The following is a 23,867-nucleotide window of genomic DNA, read 5'->3' as shown; positions in this document are numbered from 1 at the left end:
GCAGGCTGCGAGTCTGGCTCCACCCAGCCGTGATACTCCTCTTTATGATACAGATTTATTTATTATTTCTATAAATCCAGTAAACATACTTGATGCGACATTAGCATTGTGATCAGTGAAATACAACCCACTGTGTGTCTTATAAAATGATTGATAAAATTTACAGATAGTATCAAAGAAACTCAATGGTCTGGGGTTAAAACATATTCTTTATGTCTGAGTATACTTCGTTTATATCCTTTTATTTACAGACAGTAAGACCATATGAATCATGATAAACATGACATTCTCATTCTGATATGTATTGTTGGAAGACACATTAACCGAAATATCCTTACATCTTAGGGATCTTAGGGAGGTTTGGCAGCCCTGTTCTGTATGTAACACCATTGTTCACTGCTTCAGATCCCCCCAGGCTACTTCCTTTTATCACTTCATCTCCAATTGTTTTTATTTTCCCTTAGCATCATTTCCGCTGCATTCATGGACTCTTGGCCCTCTTTGTCTGTGCTGAAGGAGCCTGCCAGGCCAGAAGCCCACTGTGGAGTGCAGGCCGCTGATATCCTCCTAATGGCCCATAAGCAGCCCACTGCGCCTCTGAAAGTAATGTGACTGAAACTAGCCCACCCCCTTGCATCCACAAACCCTGCAAACCCAGCTTTTCCCCACTGGATCGTAGACAAGCAATTATCAACCATTACTTTCAACCATTTTACACCTCAACTCCCTATTGGCCCATTGCTCAAGTTCTTATTTAATTACCCTGGCGCTCTGTCCAGCGATGAGCTGGTCGTCTTCGGTCTGAATGCTGGTCCGACTGCGGGCGTCATAGTCCTCCTGCTCAAAATCAGAGTCGTCCTCCAGCTCCTCCGGTGTCTAGAGGAAGAACAATGTAGAGGGAGAGATCATTATGAGCTTCACCAAACCCTCTCTGTCAAAGATCAGTTCTATCTGTCCAACCCCTGATCTGCTTCCACAGGAACACCAGCCACAATGAGGAGCCCCGCAATAACCTCGAGCCACCCCTGAAATGAAATCAGTCAGATTGCTATAAATAATTCAGCCAGACTCAAACTTGTCTGTTTCAAGAGACTTGCATCATTGTTTTTTAAGTCCCACAGTTTATAGGCATCACAATAACAAGACATTCCCTGGCGAAGTGGGATCAAACAAAATCATGCAGAGGGGAAAGTGCCCGGAGGTCCACTGTGAGAGCATTGTCTCCCCCCTCCTCTACGTCCTCAGACAAAACCATGGAAAACAAACTGCTCCAGATCAGCACAGCTCCGCCAAACTGTCTCTCCAATTAACAAAGCGATGTTGAAACATACAGATGCCTGTTTGGGATGAACAGCAGACACTGTGTTTGCCTGGCAGGACCAGCCATGGCCTTTTAACTACTCTGCAAACACTAATCACATCAAGGTCTTATTGATCAGAATCCCAGGTCATCTTTAGATCAACAAAACAAGCAAAACATAGCCTTGAAGTTCCAGGTGTCTCTTGTATATATCATGGTGGCTCCCTGAGAACCGTAAATTAACAACTATGTATATATAAAATAAATATCTCCCAAAATGTTTTTTTAATGTAAGAATGTGCCCAGAAGTCCTTAAAAATTAAAAGCAAGGGAGTAAGATCTTGATTCATTTTTCTTTTCATCATAATGGCCAAATGTTAAACCCTTGAATAAAAGACAAGCCCTGTTTTTTCAAGACCCTTTTCAAATGATTTGTGGTTTTTGGATCAATACATAGGAGAAAGGGAGGAAAAATGAGACCTGTCAGTCATTGCTATTGGCTCAAAAATGTTTTAACTTTGTTAATAGAAACATCATCTTTTCAACCTTTGGGTTTCAGAAATTGTTGCACACCAAAAAGGACTGGATGTGTAATAAGTCTTTCCATGTTACGTTGAGAAAAAAAAAAAGTCCTGCATTCAGGTCAATACAACATTTTTAATATTGGTGTCAGTAGCAATGGTAAATGCAAGTATACTATACACATTCACATGCATTGTATTCTTTCTGAAGTAAAAAAGTTAAATGCCCAGCATTTAACTTTAAATTATATTCTATTAAATTATATTGCCATTAATCTATACCTGTATGCATTAAACTACCAGTTAAAGGTGTATAACTGTATGTTCTACTTTAGTGTTTTTCCGATGATTCGTAGATAGATAATCATAATTCACACCCTCTTCAACCATTTAGTTATGCTCATGTCATTAACAAATCTGTTTGTGTGCATATTTCTTCAAATGATGTAGGTGATCACTACTGAATTTCATTGATGCTTCCCTGTAAGGATACCAGAAGACCACAAATTCCCCCATTAAAGAGTTTCTTCTCAATTATTCTGTACTTTTATACTGAAACACAAAAGTCAAGTGGGGCACAACAGTAGATGGGCTTTATGCTATCTTTGGAAAAGATGTATTCTGCCCTCTTTTGCCCTCAAACTCTACTGAGAGGCACACGCAGAAAATTGTACGAAAGTGCTGATAGAATGCAGTGAATGAGGACTAAGTGTCACACTCTGCGTGGCCTAGACAGGTTCATAACAAAAGGGCCAAAGCAGAATCCTCCTCTTAAACACAGTCCAGTGCTTGGAGGGGGCTGCATGCCCTCCCCGCCTGAGAGAGTTCAGTGTCGGGGATTTTATTGTTCACCTATTTTTTCTTTGAAATGGGATCAGGACACTGTGAGAAAGAAGATGATTTGCTCTGGGATTCGCGAATGGAAACTACTAAGCAGAAAAAAGATGAATTTGGGAAACAAAGCATTTCCTGTGTGCATTTAGTGCCTCCCATCTGTTAGACTTGTTTGTTTTGTGTCCTTTCGTTGCGTTGGACAAGCATCACCACAAAGCAGTACAAATGTGAAGATAAATGGCAGTATAGGGGGGTCTAGAAGTGGAACATACCCGGATCATGAGGACGGCTTTCCTGATGTCGCGCACGCCATCATAGACAAGGCGCGAGGCGTCGATGAACTCGTTCTCCTCAAATGGCTGAGGCGGATTGGTGCTCAAAGCCTCGATTGCAACCTCCACTTGTTCAGCAAAACGAGGCATGACTGCTCAGAGAGAGAGAGAGAGAGACAGACAAAGAGGTGAAATGGAGAATGAGTACATGCACCCTTCAAAAGTTTGTGATATCCCTCGGGCATAAGCACATCAATATGAGAGAGAGATTGTGAGGGGGGACAGGGGGAGGGAGGAGGAGACGCTGCCGTCTGAGCAAGGACACGACGAGCAGGAGACACATTCATCTGGAGCAGGAGTCCCCTGTCTAACATGCCACTGTACAGCAGAAATAAAGGGAAATGTCATCTGAAATATCACTGATGTGGGCAGAGTGCCCTTCTGATGCCAATTAACCACCTCACCTCGCGGGCCAGACATGCTGCCTGTCAGGTATCAACGCCCAAATCAGACAGACCCTGCATGACTGACAGTGAACTGAGGTGATGAATGGATTTAAACACTTAACTTCACAGGATAGTGTAGGGGTGGAGAGCTCATTTTTGTGTTTTGTTTATACTTCTGCTTCACTGTGACTGTGGAGAGACGAGAACGAGGCTCTGTGAGCAAACTGTAAGTTTGACATGAACTGAGGGCACACGCTGTGCAAACACTCACACTCTGTAAAGTAAGGCTGTCGGCTATGTGTCTGGGCTAATAAAATGCTTGCTGTTTTCATCTGCTGCACACTTTGCACATCTCAAAGGCCCAACTGTGGAGCCCGGGCCCCGGCAGCCACTGAAACTGGTTGAAAGTGAATCTCCCTGCAAGGTCTGCTCTCAATAACACACACACCCTGACTGTCTTCACCTCAGTTGACTTGCAGACGCAAGAGGCCTGACTCAAATGCCAGAGTCATTCTGCTGAGCTGGACAATTCAATTCAGTTCGACTCGTTTCAGTCCAATTCAATCCAGTGACTAATATCATTGTCACAAAGCAGCTTTACAAAAAAGAAAAAGAAAACGGGGACCCAAATCCAAATGATGGCAATAGTACAAAAAACAAACAACCAGAGCTGAAGAAAAAGCCTTCAGAGCAGAGCCTGAGTCAGAGTAGGAAGGGAAAGGAGCATAACCTGACAGAACAGTATGTAAAGAGTGCAAAAGATAGCAATACCAAGAGCCATATGAAAAAGAAGAAAATCTGGATCCGAGATGGTGAAAAATGAATGAAAAATACAGGCATTTCTTATTCCATTCTTTTGCTAAAGGCACAGTTCATGGTAGCAAGGAGACCTCTCCCAGCAGCTTTCAGTCACAAGGGAGGAAAATCTCCTGGACAGGTCCACTGCAAGGTAAACACACACACCGTTTACCTAACCTAACCTGACCTAAATCACTTTGGCCTGAACACAGGACGAACATGGAAAATCACACATGGAACACCAACACTAAACAGGCAGAAAACCTATTTTAAAAATACTATTTACTAGACACTTAAAAATGGCAGGAAATATATGTGCTAAGCTTGGCTAGCCTGGGTTTTATATAAACAGTTTTAAATAAACAGAGAAAACACACATATCTGTATCTTACAGAAGAAAAACTAAATTATTGTTCCTGTGTTATTATTTCCCTCAATCAGAATATGATCTTTATTGACTATATTGATTAAATATGTAATACTTCATACAAAGATAATAGCCATACAACATGGAGTTAAAACTAGGCCTGAGACTTGAAGTAATCAGAACCTTAAAACTGGACTAAACACAAACCTGTATTAGAAAGACAGAACATTTTAGCGTTTCACATATCATTTCAAAAGTCATTGAAAGTTGCATGCATTGTTTATCAGCGTTGAACAGTGGAGGGTTTTTGGAAACTGAGACATGAGATCAAGCACTTTCATTATCCTGCTAAGAGATTAGAACCCTCTATCGGATCAAATCACCAAAGCAGCTGTTCATGTAGAAAAATGCTGGCTTAACATATAAGAGATATAAGGACAAACCAAAAATCAAAAACAGGGCATAGCAGTAAAATTAAGGAAGGAACATAAAAGTGGGATCTTTTAAATCTTACATCTAGATGCAATACATCTAGAGTCTATATTTATCCAGGCTTCAGTGGCTTGGCTGTGTAAAGCAGAATCAATTAAGAGGCTTTAAAAAAAGACACATTTATAAAATTGTGACTGTTGACTATTACGAGGTGGAGACAATATTAAGCCAAATCAAAAAGGTACTTTTGAAAAGACTTTTTTCAGCATTTTTTAAAGTACATTTTAATTCATTTTAATCCACTTACTAGAGAAGCGTAAAATAGGATTTTGGGTTGCGAGGAGAGGGTCTTAAATAGAAATATTTAAATGCTCTCCACTTGTTAATGAGCAAAGTTGCTGATGGTGAGGAACACATTTCACTCACAGCAGCTGAAAAATGATTAATTGTGACCGGTTTTGTAAAAAATAAGCTTTTTTCCTCCTCCTCTTTTCAAGTCCAAACTGGAGAGAGTGAGAAGTTAGAAGCCAGGGAAGCACAATGAAGAATTTAAATGATGTCTCAAAAACAATATACTACGCAGGCAGAATGCTCAGTGAATTTAAACAGAAGAACGTGCTGACATTCTATAGCAGAATTTCAGGGGGTGAAGAAAATCAAAGAAACCGCTAACTACCCAGCCAGCACTTTCTTGTTCATTCATTTCCAGAACAGAAACTGCATGTGATGCGGCGACTAGTGACCATGGAATCTCAATAAGATTCAGCAACTTGCATAATAAAACGTGAAGTGAAAGTGACTGTCATTATGATACACAGCAAGCACAGCGCACGGTGCATACAACAAGATGTGTCCTCTGCTCTTAACCATCACCAATCTATCAGACTGCAGCTTCTCCTTTATTGGCAAGATCTAAGAGCTTTCTAAGGATACCAGGGACAAAGGTGTAGACCTGCACAAGGCTGGGATGGTCTACAGAACATCAATATCAATCAATATCAACATCAATAGTGATTGAAAGTTTGGCTCTTTTTTAGAGAGGCTCCCAAACGGCTCTTAATTCTTATCATCTGTAGCCTCATATTTTTGCCTTACTTGTCAAATATGAATGATTCGTGTGCAAAGCTTTCATATTTGCCAAGTAAGGCTAAAGTATGATCATAAGAACAGGGATCGGCTGCAGGTGTTTAAGGGACCCTCATGGAGTCTATCATGGAGTGAAAAGTAGTGACATTCAGTAAAAGGTATCCTGCAAACCAGCTTCACTAAAATGTAAAAAAAAATGTAAGTAAAGTCACGGTGACTGCTGATGGTACAATGCTGTTGAAGGACAGACGTGTTCCTCAGTCAGTTCACAAGCTTACCAACCAGGGGCTGGAATGTGAACCCCTCTGTCTCTGTTACTCCCCAGTCAGAACAATCTCATTTCCTGGTAAAATCAAGTCTCATGCCACAATCAAATCAGCCAGCCAATGACTCTTGCTCACAGTTGTTTTAGACTTGAGAACATCCTTTCTTGCCGGAATAAAAGCTACTGCGTCATTTTCATGACATCAAATTTTGGAAGGCTTTAAAGTGGCCTTCCTGCTAATTAGTTGTTTTTATTTTTTTAAATATCACAGAAATCCAATATTCATTTTAGAGGTGGATTTTTGAAAAAGAAATGTTCAGGGTCCATTTAACAGGAACTATGGACCATGAAACTAGTCATCCACAGCATTTGTGTACATGGATAGGATGTACTCACATTCATTGTGCGTGGGCAAACCATGGAATTGAGCTATTTCTGGTGCCGAATGCCGTGACAAGAAAAATGCCACTCACACACTGTAAATGGAACAATAACATGCCCACTACATGACATTATATAATCCACCCTCCCCCTGACCTTAACACCACAATAAAATATAGAAATAAATATTTTTCCCCCTTTCCTTTTTTTTTTAAACATTTATAAAGTGAAAATTATTTACGGGCATGGGGTGAGAAATGAGACACCTGCAGAGAGACAAAATGAGGGTGAGAGAGAAATGCCATCACCAGTTTCCTATTAGGTTATCGATTTCCCCCGTCAAGGACAAACTTCAATCCTGAGGCCCATGTGTAGCCTGTCAGCAGGCCATGGCTCATGTTTATAGAGCTGTGAGCCATGCTGCCTGTACTTCCTGCTTCGTAAATCTCATTTGGAGCACAATTCAAGACTCCGTTAAGGCTGGAATTAGAAGAAGTCAACGGTCAAATCCCAATTCAGCATGGTCAAGCCCGGAAGAGTTGGCAAGTCAATTTTCCAAAAACTGGAAGACTAGAACACTGCAGAGGTCATGAACTGTTGCTGTGGGTCAACAATTCACATGGCCAGTGTTTAAGAAAGTGTGTTTATGAAAAGGGTACACAAGTTCAGTAAGGCCACAATGTGCCCACAGGATTTGTGGCCATTTCCCACTATGACTTCTGTCAATACAGGGTCCCGCACCATAAAGCAAAATTGCGGAAAATTGCGGTGATTATATATACATCTGCTAGCAGTAGTAACACACTACATCTCCTCCAGAGAAAGTTGGGGTATTCTCACATCTGCAGAAGATGTCAGCTGAGGTGTTCATGGACAAGGTCCCATGTAACACATAAATCATAGAGCTGACTTCAATTATGCAATTCTGCTTAGGAGAAAAGACCTACAGCAGCAAAATGACTTAATTAAATGGATTAAACTCAGTCCGTGGCCATCCCTTCTCCTTACACTCTCTCTGAGCACCTAAGCAGTCTGACCTTACTAAAATCCATTGACATTTACCCTATTATGGACTGGGGCTGGTTTGAGGAGGGCCCAGTCGAATCAATACGAAGTGGTTTATGGTCCTATCAGATCTGCACAGCAGCCCGAACGGCAGCGAGAGCAGACGACGTGGAGGAAGGAGGTGGTGGTATTGTAAACAAAACAGTCTCTTCATAAAGAAGAAACAATGAGCCGGGAGCCCTGTCCCTTACAATTCAGTTAGCACCATCAATCGAGCATGCAAAACACCCTGGAAGGTTATACAGAGGTAAGCCCCCCCTTTTATTTAACTTAAGAACATTAACTGTTATGCTCTTTTTTTTATCAATTTCCCCGCCTAAGAAAACGGCTAGAGAAGGCAGTTTATTCTCATTTCACTGAAGCCACTGGCATGATCACTTCAGTAGTGTTATGTTTAGCTCACATTAGCCTGTAATAACCCCTGATAAGGAGAGAACAGTGCCCAGAGAATTAATACCATTTTTCATACTTTCCAGTCCCCCTGTGACATTGAGTGCTTGTGACTTCGCAGCCTGAGCCCCTGAGTGTGTCGGGATGCGTGAGCTTGTGTGTGGCCCAAAAGCTAACCAGTGGTGGAGAAAGAGAGCGAGAAAGGGGGAGGGTCTTTGTTTGGCATGTTTGTGCTGTTGTTTATGTTTGTGTTTACGCGAGAGTGGCGGCCCCAGCTGGCACTAATGACACGTGTGACTTCTTTTAATGCTCTTCGTGAGACATCAGCAACAAGAGGAGCAGAGAGGGGAGTTAATTGCACCTCTTAATTATCCCAGCGGACTTGCGGGGAGGGGGAGGGGAATTAAAAGGGCTCATTGCTGTGAAATCAGTTGACATGGGCGGGTGGGGCGGGGGGGGGGAACAGAGCCGCGCTGTGTTGTCGAGTACACGTGCGCTCACAACGGAGGACAATTAGCCTGCGGATGTCAGGGTTTCAGTGGGTGAAGTGGGAGTTTGGAGAGTTCAACCGGCCATGATTATTCAGCAGCTTGTAATTTTAGGGAAATGTCGGGTTTGTTTCGTGCCTCTATCATTTTTTTCAGACTATGTTTTATTTGTGAGTTTAAGTGTCTTTACTTTCTCTGCTGGAGTAATGGGAGTACAGAGAGCATAAACAGACAAGGCTGACAAAGTGCCAGGGTACGCTTGGCTAACGCTTCAGATACAACAAAGGAATCGGGGCACAATGGTGCCAAATGCAATCATAATGTGCGCACTCATTTTCAAGCCATTCACATTGCTGGATTTCAAACAATAATCGCTGCCATTTGAGCAAAGGACAACTTTATCAAAAATGTCCTTTCTTTTTTTTTTGTTCAGCAACATAGTTTTTCATATTGACAGGCTCTGCCAAAAGTCTGATTTTGAGAGTGCTGCATAAACCGGGAGCCAATCTCAGAGTTACATGCGACTTTGGCATGTTTTGGCCCTTGGCCTTGTCTGTCAGAGCCTAAATTGCTGCCGCGTGAAAGCTGGCAATGTCCTGTGAGATATGGAAGGAGGTTGGGTATGGGGTAACAGATGAAAAATGAATGAGAGGCGAAAACAAGCCAAAATGTGAACAGGTGGCATCTCTGGCCCTCGCATTCCATCCATCCAGAGATGGATCCAGTCCTTTACAGCAGCAGCAAAGGCAGCGTATTCCAGCCTGACAGGGAGCATTTATCCCCCAGTACGCAGGCTGAATGCATGCCGGCTTGCAGTTAGCACAACTTTGGTGTGATTTTCCCAGTGTGTTTTCCTGAATTCTGCATCTTATAGTAAATAAATAAGGCGAATATTTTGAGTGCTGTGATGTTACAGGAATGCTAGGGTAGAAAAAGTTGAGTACATTAATTTAGGGTTTAGTGCTACTGGAGGTTAAGTGACATTTTGGGTGAAATGGATAAATAGATATCAAATGAAAGTTAACACTGAACAGTAAGTCGTATTGTGCATTGGGAATCTTTTGTTGACGAAATGATACAAATCTATCAGGTTTTCACCTCTAAATACTTTAATTTATATACACATAACATAGCATATCCTATAATCAGCAATCTTCTATCACTGGTTCTTAAACTGTTCTGCATGTGGTGCGCATGTGGTCTCCCTGTAGACCATGAGATTGTTGTTAATGTTCACAGCTGCTGTGTGTTTAAATGCATTGTTCACAATGAATGACAGTCAATAATAATCATTTTCGTAGTAGGAATAAAATTACCTCTTGTGTAAACTAGTTAAATATGACTTTACTACAGTTTTTAGATCCAGATATTTCATGGGGAAAAGATCATTATTTACAACTGGAAGATAGTTGAAAACATTGTTGGATGATGGTGGTTGTGCTCGTTGAGGCTCACCAGTCTCGGACAGAAGCTTTATGGACTCCAGCACACGCTCAGTGTACACGCCTGGCTCGTAGTTCTCCATCTCAGCATTGATGATGTGCACCACACGGGCGGCACGTCCACGGATAGCCCCCGCTGTACGGTCCAATGTGTCCACGTCCCCCTCCTGCAGCGCAATCACACACTTATTCACGTCTTCCAGAATGTGGTTCTCTACAGATAGAGAAAGACAGACACAGAGAGAGAGAAAGACAGAGAGAATAAGAGAGCAAAATTAATGGAAATAAGAAGACAGAAGTGAGTCATTAAATTAGATATGATATATTGGTGGGAAAAAGAACACTTAATTATTAAAAAATTCTGTGTTGCAAAGCAAACTGCCTTCAGAGATCACACACAAACATAACATGTTTAATCCCCAGTGTGGGGAACAGAGAATGATGATAAGCAAAATAATCAGAATCTTTTTTTATAGAATTTGATGTTTTAGAAAAGAACACTTTGTATTGCACACACAGATGAATCTGATTAGACACCACAGAAGAGTTACAAAGACTTCACACAACAAAAAGCCTCTCCATGAGAAGTGTGTTTCACCACGATTTACACTGTTGGCTGTCATTCACACATTTAATGTTCGCAGAAGTGATACATACTATTACCTGTTTCCAAACTAAACATAGATATAGTACATAGAGAATGTTTTACCCATGTCACGGTCTGACACGGTACAAGCCTAACACTTTGAACTTTGCTATCCTCCATTAAATGTGAATGTTTTACATTTACATTTATGGCATTTATCAGACGGCCTTATCCAGAGCGACTTACAATCAGTAGTTACAGGGACATTCTCCCCCCTGGAGCAACTCCCCCCCGCCCATGTCAACTGATTTCACAGCAATGAGCCCTTTTAATTCCCCTCCCCCTCCCCGCAAGTCCGCAGGGATAAGTGTGTTACCCACTAGGCTACTACCACCAAAGTATTTTAAAACACATACATGGCATAGAAGAGGATAATAGTTTTATTAAATTAAATATTCTGCTGGATTATAATAGGCAGTGCTGAACATACATAAAAACTTTCTAATTTCCTCTCCTTAGAAAAAGGTTTTTCATTATCCTGAGTCAATTTCCAGATAAAACAACTAATGCATTAATGGTTGGTGGTGGTGGGGGATTTATGTGGTCTACCTGAGACAGACAGGAAGTCGTCCACGGAAGTGATGTCATCCACGGCCTCGGTGAGGATGCGCACCTGCTTCTCCCATTGGTCCTTAAAGACGTCCATGTTGTCCTGGGCTACTTTGCTTTGGGGGCGGGCAGCTAGAGTGAGAGCTGCATTGATGACCTGTGGGATATAGTGTTGGGGTGAGGTGGCTTGATTTCCAGCCTGCTGTGTGCAAGCTCATCACTACTGGGAAAATACCATGTCCAATTAGGACTTCACAACCCTGGGCCAGGCCCATACTGCTACAGATAATGCACAGATCCCCACAGGAACAAGATCTGGAAGAGCAAAAGTAAATATACTGTCCTGAGTAATTGGAGATGCCCGTCATGAGCGGCCAGACATCTCCTCCTGCCATCGTTCAATTATACAATTTACACAAGCACCACATTCAAGAACTCGAAGGCACTATGAATGACAGGAAAATGGCTGGATTAAGACAGAGTCTGACTCAGATGACAGAGAATGTCTCTCTTTTATTTATTTTCTGTTATCATAATGACACGTTGCCTTTCCTGTGTCTGGCCGCAATGTCTGGGAAATCTATCGATGGAAAAATGACAGGCCATCTGATGAGTTGCATTGCGAGCGGCAACGATCAACCTTTCCCGACTGCACAACAAAGAAAACCATACGCATTTCCTGTTTCCTTTTTTTATTCTGTTCTTTTTTTAAATTTACAGCTCTGTCAAGCCAGCTGCCTGTTCCCTACAGCACCCTCCTTTTTCTCCTGCGTGCCATTGCCAAGAGGCAGATGAAACGAACTTGCAATCACTTCCAAAGTTTTTTAATGGTAGCCTTGGCTTGCCGGAGGTCAGTTTATCAAAAGCGGATCTCGGTGGGTGAGCCTGTGGTGCCTGTGCGAAGGCTGCACCTTGAATCTTAAAGAATCATTCCCCTCGGCTCCTCCGTTCCATTAGCGAGTGCAGGGTTTGCCTGTGAGAGCGCTCCAACCCTTAACCCTGGATACAGAGTATCGATTACCGCCCACTCCTCCGCCCGATTCCTGAGGAGAGTGGCACAAGTCGGCTCTTCTCTCTCTGCTCAGTCGCTCTGGCTCTCCACATCTATTCTGGATCTGAGTGGTCTACAGAAGGTCAACTAACCAGATGCAGAGGTCACTTCCTGAAGCCTTCACAGATGATGCGTGACTGGTTTTGGGGCTAAGTGGCTAAATCGGCAAGGTTGTTAGCAGAGGTTGGCACCCTATGCACTCTGCACTCTGATGAGCCGGACCACCTGTCTGCGGTGGCATGATGCCAACTGTGCCCTTACCTGTGGACACAGGCTATCAATCTGGGTGGCCGCCATGCGCACCAGCTTAACGCCCTCTTCATTATTGGAGATGGAGCAGGCCAGGTTTGCCACCTGCAAAACAAACAGGAACAGCCATGAAAAAAGGGACACAGTAATGCACCTATCAACCGCTTCCTCTCATGTGAACAGCAGGAGGGATTTAATGGTCGGATTACAAAGTACATTAAGCAAAACATTACAGAATTGTTGATCCAAATACATATTGACTCTGATTTATATGTTTGTCAGACGGTCTCAAAGAATTTATTATCAGTGTTGCTCGGGATTAAGTTTAATCTTAATTAGCATACTAAACCAAAGTAATAACAAAATATAATAATTTTTTTTCCCTCCAAAATACCTCTGTGTGCTGCACCGTGGGCTGTGCTGCATTGTTTCACCTTGCAGCTGAAAACATATTGCTGTCAATTTTTTTTTCTGTTGTGGTTGACCGTTTCAGTAAGTAAAACATGGATTAGTTACTGTAATATTATTGATATTTTGTACATTGTAATCCCTTATATAAGAAAAGAATAATATTACAGTAACACGTTACTGGCCAGCACTGCTTATTACAGACTGTGATGGTGTATGACTGAGAGAGAGTGAAACGGCCACAGCTCACCCATCCCCAAGAATAACCAACTGCACCTTTATCCAGGTGTTGCTGTGGCAGATGCGGCACTGCATAATTCCCTGTGGCAGCACTACAAAACACAATCATCCTCAAATGTCACAAGTTTCACCACGAGAGGCCTAATTGGAGGTCCTTCCCTTTCCATGCTCCAATGTAGTGGCAGTGTGCACAGTGATTTGTACCTTCCAATGGAAATTGGCTAACAATATCAGGTATTTTGAGGAGTAATACTCATTAGTTTAAATACCCAGAGTGCTTTGGGTTCATTATGGGATTGCTTGAGTATGCCTGAATAATTAGCCAGGTTTATTGATGCAAAAAACACCTCATTGTATAATTAAGCCACCAGATGGCCTCTTAAACGAAACGCCCCCTTGCTTAATTTACGTCTGCTTGCCCGAGCCCCTCCTTCCTCTTCCTCTACCGTTCTCACCCTTTGCGCGTACAGCACAGCTGGGAGCAGTGTCCTGAAAAATCCCTATCTCTGACTGAAATCCTTCCCATCAGGGGATCAGGGTAATATTCTGACATATTCTTCTTTTTCTAATTTTAGGCAATTACGCAATTACACTTTACAATTGCTGTGTGCTGTTTGATTAATTCATCGTCATTCATTCATCACACAGATGTATGGGGTGAATGACTGGGTCATGGCGTAATGCATGTTAGCATGCTTTATCACAGCGCGGGTTTGTATTATGGCAATGTAATCTTGTCAAGTGCTCAGCATACAGCCATGTGTCGTCTACACATCCGGATGGAATAGGATCTGAGCTGACAGACGCCTGTTGGCAGGTATCATCTTCGCCAAAGAGTCTCTGTTGCAAGCATGTCACTTTCAGGGCTAAACTGAAGTAAATCAGATCTGCGTTTGAAGGTTCTCACTTTCTGCCCTTTTCTCCTCTTCACGTGTGACAGCTTTGAATGCTGTGATGGATTGTTCTTGTCGGAAACTGTGCGCATGTGTGCTTGGGCATCTGTCAGGCCCATATCTGGCACTGGACACACCCTCCCCTCATCCAGTAATAAATGGTTTGGCCCTCGATACTCGCCAGGAGTCCGTGCCAGTGTTGCCTGCACCCCACAGCTCAATACTGGGACCTGGGCCCTTCGCCAACACACAGTGTCCAGCCAAATATACTAATTGCAATTATCTTAAGAAGTGGTCCTCTTTTGTGAATCTTGTCCACTCTCTAATTCCTTCAAAGAGCTGCATCTCCCTCTTGGCCGCTCACAAGAATAAAGCAGGGCTGGATGTTGAAATGAAATTCATGAGTATTGGCTTAGGAGGGACTGGAGAGAGAGAGAGAGAAGGAGACAGCTACTTTGTCATTTATTTTATTTTCTTTTCAAGAACAATGGAACTATTGATTTTGAAAATGTCATTAAACTCCTGATACCCTTGTTAATTATGAAGTGATCAATGTACCTGAACAAACTACCTGAAAAAAAGACATCCACATTTTTTCCACTTTTGTCACCATTATAATAAGCACAGTGAAGGTCACTGGTCCTCAAAATTCCTTTATGTGACGGCTTGATAATGTGTCCTGCAGTGATAATGTGCGACCAGTGGTCAACCTCACTCAGCCCTCCCCAGCTCCTCTGAGAAGTCCACTTAATGGATTTCCTGTGTGAACGAACAGGATACATAAACCTAAAGAGCATGAAAATACTGTAGCAATTGTAATTCTGTTCTGTTGTGTGGACATTGAGTTGGGGCCACGCTGGAGAGGGTGTGCTGCGGACCCCATGCAAATAAATCACGCTGTCGACATATACGAATGGGCGAGTGCTCTGCTGGAGCACACGCACACATACAACCTGTTAAGCGCCTCGACAGCGGGGAGGCGGGAGGGCTTCTTCTGCCCCATGAACCCCTCCTCCAATTGACAGCTGGGAAGCTGGGACTTAGATTTATGAGAGGAGACCTGTAAACATGCTGCTCCTGCGCTACATTCCAGCGCAGGGCTGACACGACGCAACCTCCACACCTGCCCCCACCCCGTCCGAAATAACCTTATGAGTTTGATTAATATTCGCTTGTTCAAAAATTAAACAAATCAGCAGGAGAGGGATTGGCAAAGCATAGAGACGCAAGTTTAATGCTTTGATTCATTCTTATATTTAATAGAAGGGAAAATGGGTATTAATCTTTGTCCTCCTTTCTACAGATGAATATTTAATCCACCCCCTATCTAGGCTAGTTCACAGCTACTTGAAATAAAGCTGGCTGTGCCCTGCTGTCTCATTATTATCCTTCCCGGACGGCCGGGACCCGTGCTGCTGTTCAGTGACTTTCAGCATTCAACACCATCATTCCTCAGCATCAGACAGGAAAGCTGAGCCAGCTGGGCCTGAACACCTCATTGTAAATGGATCTTGGACTTCCTGATGGGACCTCATTCAGGATCAGGAATGGATCTCCAGTTCATGGTATTGCTACACACTACGCATTAGAGGTTTGAAACTTCACTGGCCTCACAATTCGATTCGATTATCATTATCAAATTCTTAGATATCGATGCATTGCAATGCATCTCATACATTTTGTACATTGTCACGTGATGACAATGTCGGCGTCCACCTTGTAACAGTTGTATATACTAGTAGTAGGTCAATATGCAAAGAGCCTATGCTTTCCAAGGGGAATGATTCTACCCAGTGGGCCTCCTTTCTCTGTATGCCTCACCAGAGTTTCCTCCACTACACACCGACCCAAACCCGTTACAACCTTACAACCACTTTTCTGCTCATTGGAGAAAATCTAAAGCCACTTTCAGACTGAACACAGAGCTCAGTGCAAAAAAAAAAGCCATGTTTATCTAAACTCCTGTTAAGACGATAATGTCGTGTTGTAGATCCCTTGATTGTTAAGCTTTTCCTCCATTCCCGCTTCATGTGTGTGTTTCCTAGGGGTAGAATGAACACTCACACGCTTGGACTTAGAACTGTACCGGCACTACTTTTTAACAAGAATTTTTATTCTGTCACCAGAAAATCACCAAGCAACGTCATTATGATGTAATCGATTATGTTCTGCAGTGCATTGATGCAGAATCGTCCACATCTGCACCGCGATGCATTGATTATACGATTAATTTCAACACCTCTACTATGCATGTAGATGGCTGAAATGGCAATAAAATCCTGACTTTACCAACATTTAGCATTAGCATTAGCTCAGCAGGTGCTTTTGTGGCCGTCCAGGTTATTATTAGACTCTTCCTGTCCTCAGTGTCTCCCTAACACACTCCGTCTAACTGGCAGCCGCCAGCTGACTCAACTGGGTCAGATGCCCGCTGGCTGAAAGTAGAGCTGACAGTCGTTGGGTTAGTTTCTTCACAGCAGCCGCAAGCCATCACACACCCCAATCCCACTCAGATCTCATGGGAAATACACAGCCTCAACTCATGCAGCCTAAGTCCCCTCGCAGCCCAGAGAATCCCCCTGAGGAAGACACCTTTGTCCCCTGTCTTAGGTTACTTACTACCAATGGAGTGGAGCTGGAATCCCATTTTGGGTTGGGCTACAAAAATGTCATTAAACTGAATGAACTACGACTTTTCTTCACACATTTAAGGTGAGAGATTCGGGACACAGTTACAAGATTATCCTGGTGTTAGTCCTTAAACTTTAGACTCATCTTTGAAGTGATATCTGATACATTGAGCAGAATATGTGTATGAGTCTAAAAACTGCTTAATGCCTCTCCTGCAGCATTATGGATTCTGGGCTCCTCCTCTGGACTGGTTTTTTAAAGTTTGTAGGAACGAAGTAATCAGCCAGCCTCGGCAGCCATGCGCCAACAAATTGCTGATGACTATAATGTACTGACTGAGTCCAGCATGGAGTGCCTAAATCAGAATAGAAGTGAGCCTAAATCACTCCTCATCCCTGGTGGCCAAGAACTAATCTAAGGGAAGCATGCACATACACACACGGCCCTGTAGGACCAGACATTCTGAGCTACAGCCCACTCTCCTGGTGGAGGCTGGTGCTGTAATGATAATCACCAAGCTTGTATGGGAGTCAGGCTGCATTACCCCACCACCACCACCACCACCAAACCTGGGTGTTTACTGCTGCAAGGCTGCAGTTTGTGGAGTACCATAATTAAGTCCTCCCCAAGCATCCAATTGACAAACAACGGCAGAGCAAACCTGCTGAAAAGTGCGTCCAAAAGCAACTTTTTACTTCACTCCACAGCAAATGAGTTAAATTCACAATATTCATTATGTTCTGTTCTTATTTTTTCTTTCTTTCTTTCTTTCTTTCTTTGAGATATACTGAGAAGAGAGAACACAATTTTGCCCCTTTTGTGTTAAAAGACAAAAGAAAATTACAGTTGGTGATCTGCATGCCTACTTTCTGGTTACACTGAAGTGATACTGCTGAAGGAATGAAGGATGGAAAGGAAGGATGAAATGTAGACAAAAGATCTACATATAGCAACAACAATATATATTTAGTACACTAACATGCTAATACATGTGATTGTCCTAAAGCCTTAAAACAACATCTAATGCATTTATTCTTCCACCCTCAGTTGGTATTACTGAAAAAAACTTGAAACCAAGATCTCAGAAATCTCTGCAAAAAAAAAAAACAATTACTTGGCCTAAAGTTATGACTATGAATAAAGTGGATTGTTGTTTTTTTCACTGACTGACACCTATTATTTAAAATACAGCAAAAGCCCAAAAATACATTTTAAGACCAGATTTTCAACTGTAGTCTTTGTGCTGTGACTGAAAAAAAGTGCTGTCTTATTGAGAAGAGGACAAGGAACATGTGAAAAAGGCATGTTGTAGTACCTCAGATCTTGGGCTCATGAAAGATCAGAAGACAATATGAAGAAAATCCAGGTCATGAATATTCACTAATCACTATATAAATGGAATTCTCATAGTCTAGAATCATTATTTATAGATCCAGATGTGGCCGAAATGGTGGCCGAGATCATAGAAAACTGAACAGAATTAACTTGCTACTCAAACATGATGTCAGAGTCAAGAAGTGTTCATGCTGAAGTTACCACCCTTCCCTAAGATCCGCTTTCTTTTCAGACTCTGTTGCAACGACAGGAATTTGCTCCAGATTGGATATCGACTGCATTAGCAGTGTGTTGAGTGGCAGCACTTTCAGCCTGCGTCTTCCTCCATTAGCACAGAGTGATTTTCTCTTCAGAGGAGAACCACGTATCACAGACATGTGCGCGAGGAACAAACCGTCCACTTTCAATCTAACAGCTGAAAAGGTGGCTGCGTTCGAAAAAAAAAAAAAAAAACCTGACACGTCGGCTGGTGTAATGTTACATGCACTTCAAATGGTGTTTAATAAAATGCCACAACTGTTTTTACTGCGGCAAAACCACATATGACAAGACAGAGACGTGGAGGAGGTCACAGGTCCTCTTTAACCATCGCGAGACAGAGAGCAGGTATTTTGAGGAGCCAATTATGGGGGTGGGATTGGGTGAATATTCTTAAAACTAGGCCACTTACTGTTTATGAATCATATATAATATCAGATGACATTTCACACATTACAAACAGTATTGGGCCAGCCTGCTTCCTAAGCATCTCTCATACACAGAGACACTGCAACCATACACACACACACACACATATTCAGAAGAGAGGACACCGTGAGCCACCGAGATGTGTCTCCTTGACAACCACTGTGATTCCACCTCCAAATACTGACAGGTTTATATGAGTTTTAGGCTTGTTTACACTAAGCCAGAGGTTGGGAACTGCAGTGTTCTCTGTTACGGGTGCTTTGTGTTGATATACACACATAACTATGTGGGGGAGAAGGATACAAAAAAATTATTCACATATATATCCAAAAACAGAAATGTTATTAGCACATTTCACTCCACCCTGTAGCAGATAATCAATGATAATGAAAATGAAATGATTTATTCCTTTTCTTATGGACTAGGCTAGAATGTAAAGCTGAGTACCTAAGCGCACTTTATCTTGGCACTGATGAATTCTGCTTGGACAGAGAGTGTGCGGTGGTACCTGAGCCAGGAACAGCCATAAATGAGACGGGCGCCAGGAGAATCATCCCCACTGTGTTAAAATTTACTGAGCTCAACAAGGGACATGGGAAGGTAATTGAAAACAATATAAACAACCCATAAAGCGGCATGGACATGCTTGATCCTGCACATGCAGGGCAGCCTACTTGGCCTCACAACTGAGGCAAAGTGGGCAACAGCAGATTGGATCCCTTCATCCCGTGAGAGAAAAAGAGAGATAGAGAAAGAGAGAGAGGGGGGGGTGAAACTGACGATTTGATTCAGCACCACACAGAGGAGTGGTTTTACCCATAATCCTCTGCAGTGGTATTCTTTAGTGCTGCCGTAATGGTAGTAAAAGAGCAGGCTGGTGGAGTTAATTTTCCTGACACTCTTTCAGTTATCGGCTTTGCGGCAGGCAGCCTGGTGTGCTAGCAGCTTGACCAGGAGGGAGAGGACCATACACTGAAACATAACTACTGAAAAATTCAGTCCATACATTCAGTTCAACTACTTCAGAGAACATGGAATGCATGAAAAAAAGCATGTCAGAGACCCTCATTCCTGCAACAATGTAAGACCAGAAGACAATGTGAAGGAAACCAGAGTCAGATGGACGTCTGGCTGCAGTATTGTGATATTGACTAATGTCTCTATAAATGGGATTTACATAGTCTAGTCTGGTCATGAATCATTATTTCCCATAGATTAATCATGAATCATGATTGTTGCTACAAATCCTGGAACATAATGTGTTTTTCTGGCAACAGAAATAACCTGCCAGGTAAACGTGATCTCAGAGTAATGACGAGATCATGAAGTTATCAGCCCTCCCTAAGCGCTTCAGGTACTGACATTAACTCAGACCGAGACTAAATTTTCCTCTGGCATCTATGTATGAATTTGCTCCAGATTGGACTGCACCACTTATTCTTACATGATTTGTTCATTGAATAGCATTCATTGCACCCATAAAGTTAAAATGCCTGAGCGTCTAAACAATGAGCTGATCAAAAACACTAAATGTGAGTAAAAAGCATCAAAACACAACACAAAAGCTCACACGCGATCAGGCACATCCCAACAACAAGTGCGGGAGGAATCCTCCAGGGAGGGGCAGTGAGAAGCCAGTTCCGGTGAAGTATTGATCGCGCTCTGAGCAGGGTGCAAGCCAAGCAATTGTGTTTGGCAGCAGAGCACAATTATGAAAATGGACTGAGGGTTGCTCTATCTAATTTATCTCAGTATTTAAGAAAACTCAACGGTTATGATTTAAAAAGTGCACTTTCCACAAGAAACAATGCATTAGGAGCATGCCAACGCACCCTACTGATCTGTATTGCACAGCTGTAGCTCATTCATACTCTAGATGTGTTTTTATTTTTAGTCCATGTGAATTACAAGTGAGAATCACATGAAGACTAATCACGCATGTTCTGGCCGGACAGATACTCCTTCGCAACCTCTTAACTGTAGCGGGTGGAAGCTTCCGGAAATGGACAAGCTCTTTCACTCCAATTAGACAAAATGTCTGAGGAGCTGTCAATCAAGCACTAGTCGCTTTTCAGCGAACTGCGGGAAGCAATTACTGGCTCCTTCACCCTAGGACGGGCTTGTAAAAGCTCTGTATGAGTGACTCAAGACCTGTGCCACAGTCGCAGTGACCCAAGGTTCTTTATGAATTCTTCATGAATCTTGGCCTTTTGACTGCACATGAATGCTTCCCAGTAATGTAAAATGCGTTCCATAATCTCAATACCTCTACCACCTGTGGAACCTCTGCTATTCTGCAGACATACCAAAATGCAAAATTTAGCAATGGCATTAGCTCCCGGCAAACTCCCCTTGACAACCAGAGCATGCTGTCAGCTCCCCATTCAGCTATAATCTTATCTGGTGGCAAGTGAAGTCTCCTCTGCTGACATATACATAGAATTTATCTGCATTGGCAAACATACACTAGAAATAGATTACTCCCTCTGTGCAATCTCAAACACACACACACAGTTGCTAAAGGTTACCAGCCAGTCATCTTTGCACCAAGATATTAATGGAAACTCTTGATGCATATTAAATGAAATCGTAAAAACTAATAAACATGCATTAAAGAAAAAAATGAAACCATTGTACTCTTTTTTTCCCCCAGTTAAATTAGAAATACGGTATGCAACTATTTTCTTTTATACATCAGGAGCAGTTACATGGGTTTATAAAAAATAAATAAAACTGTGCTTGCTGCCTTTAACCATCTAAAAACCCCTTTATTCTAATGAAAATTTTACCTGTCTTTTACTAGCTAGTTCCTGGATGACTAAAAGCATTGTAAAATTTATTGCGTATGCATATGAAGGGAATAAAAAGAATGGTATTTTGAGTAACAGTACCAGGAAGCTGTGCTCCCAGAATGCAAATTGTGGACAGCAGCTGGGCTTTAAATCCACTCTGTGCCGGTAAGTGGAGGTGTGAACAGGAGAGGCGTGGGAGAAAGTGAAAGGCCACTGTGTGTGTGTGTGTGTGTGTGTGTGTGTGTGTGTGTGTGTGTGTGTGTGTACACTTTATATGATGCAGAATATGAAACAGACAAAATAACAAACTGCAGTGCTACAGTAATAAAAACAGTCCTTAATGGCACACAAAAGTCTAATAGAGTAAAACACTATGCTAATGTCACATACTTGCTTCCTTTTTAACATTTATAGTCATTTTATTTGATTAAACATATATATCAGCCAAAATTCGATCTGGAAAGTACAAACGGTGAACAATTTCCTGTAATATTGTTTTATCTAATTAGTTCATTAACTGTACAGATATAACACTTGCCCTAGGTTTCCAATTAACAGAAACCTTCAAGCCCAATACTTTATAGGTACAGAACTTTCACAGCAATAATAAGCCATAAATTGTGCATCCAATTAATTTCAGGCAGGTTTAATTAAGATGCTGGAAGCCTGTAGCAATGGACCTATTGGTCTAAAGGGGATTTTGTGGTATTGCACTGTAAATTCCCCCTAAAAAATAAATAAACAAAAACAATTTAAATTATGTGGATGTTGAGGGGCCGTTATGATCTTCTAATGCATTCAGTCATTCTTTGTCATAACCTTGATAATATTTTCTGATAGTCTGTTAGGGGTTTGTAGCAATGTCCAGAGGGTGTATTAATCAGATAATCAGGTTATAATTTGTGGCATAAACAGTCTGGCCTGGCCCGATACAGATATGCAGCATTTTTGGTACTTAGTATGGAGGCTACATGCACAGCACATGCTATACGCCATCACTCACAAACATAACATGAGCATTGCTAGACCAGATGAGAGGAAGGGAATGAGTAGTTTTAATACAATGAAAATCACTGGACTGGCATCTAGATTTACTTTACCCAAATCAAAATTCTTAAAGATTTTTCTGCATTTGTTACTACCATTTAATGAAACTCATATTAAGTAAAACAAAATGTCCATTCAACCAAATAACACTTCAGTAAGACTGTGGACACAGTGGAGACATTCTGAACTACAGGTCATTCTTTGAAGTCCACTAAATATCAGGGGAAGAGCACATTTGCAGAAAAAGTCCAAGGGATGCAGGAAGGGATGCACTGGGGCAGGGATTAGTGGGCTAGAGGCTGACGAGTGCATAGATGCAGGGACAAAGTACAGCCGTTGGTCCAAGAAATACCACGGTGATAAATAAGTTTCGTTTTTACCATGGCTGCATTGTGGGAAAAAGAGGCAGGCAAGAGGGGAATCTTCAGAGGGGAGTCTGCAATGGCAATGGCAGAAGTACACAGGGATTGAGCAGGAGTGACATCAGGAGGCAAGCAAGAGGTAATATACAAATGGCAGGCAGACAAGGGTAGTCCAAACAGCAAAAAATGTTGTGAGGTGTCTATCAGAAAGCCAAAGAATAGGCTTGCAGCAACAAAGAAACAGGTTCAGGCAAGGATCCAGGATGGTGGCCAAGTATTTATAGAGGAGACCAACCACTTCCTTGTCTGTTTCCAGATGGGCGCTTGTACGCTATTTGCTGGCAGGGACATGGACCCGGAAATGTGACAGAGATCCCCCTGCAATGCCCGGCAACGGATGGGCCAGGAGGCCCATGGATGGGTGTTGTGGAAATCCTGGATTAGAGCAGGGTCGGCCATGATCTAGCACGTGAACCAGGATCCCTCTTTGGGGGTATAGCAATCCCAATCCACCAGGTATTCCAGACTGTGCCCCAGATGTCTGATGTCCCAGAGCTGATGGACGGTGTAGGTGGGAGTACCATACTTCAGGTAAGCAGGAGGAAGATGGGTAGAGGGTGGTGCCAGTGGGGACCTGTGGGCTTTATGTAATAGGGGAATGTGGAATATGGGACTCACTCTCATAGTACACATGATCTCCGGGATGGATGAGGAGGGCATGTCTCTGGTGGACCTGGGGGTTCAAGATGGTCATGGGCTGCACCTGTAGAAATGCCCAGGAACTGTTGCAGTTGGGCTGGGTCCATTGCCACTCCTTTGGGGTTTAGGAGGAACCCCAGAAATGTGATTTCCATTATGTGGAGCATGCATTTTTCTCACTTTTCTCACTA

At 42.5% G+C, this 23,867-nt stretch overlaps 1 protein-coding gene across 2 annotated transcripts in view; it reads right to left on the bottom strand.

Annotated features, from left to right (window-relative positions):
• Window positions 1-23,867, bottom strand: part of ctnna2 (catenin (cadherin-associated protein), alpha 2) — a 331,524-nt gene that overhangs the window by 7,942 nt on the left and 299,715 nt on the right. For both annotated transcript variants that reach the window (XM_028975730.1, XM_028975731.1), the window contains 5 exons: window positions 12,595-12,687; window positions 11,283-11,439; window positions 10,101-10,301; window positions 2,928-3,079; window positions 763-876 (listed from right to left, as the gene is read on the bottom strand). In XM_028975730.1, coding sequence (XP_028831563.1) covers window positions 763-876; window positions 2,928-3,079; window positions 10,101-10,301; window positions 11,283-11,439; window positions 12,595-12,687 — 717 coding nt within the window. The remainder of the gene's footprint in view (window positions 1-762; window positions 877-2,927; window positions 3,080-10,100; window positions 10,302-11,282; window positions 11,440-12,594; window positions 12,688-23,867) is intronic.

The sequence above is a fragment of the Denticeps clupeoides genome, chromosome 4 (assembly GCF_900700375.1).
Source record: "Denticeps clupeoides chromosome 4, fDenClu1.1, whole genome shotgun sequence".
NCBI lineage: Eukaryota > Metazoa > Chordata > Actinopteri > Clupeiformes > Denticipitidae > Denticeps > Denticeps clupeoides.
Note: the sequence above shows the minus strand (reverse complement) of the source record. Positions and strands in the feature narration are given on the sequence as shown.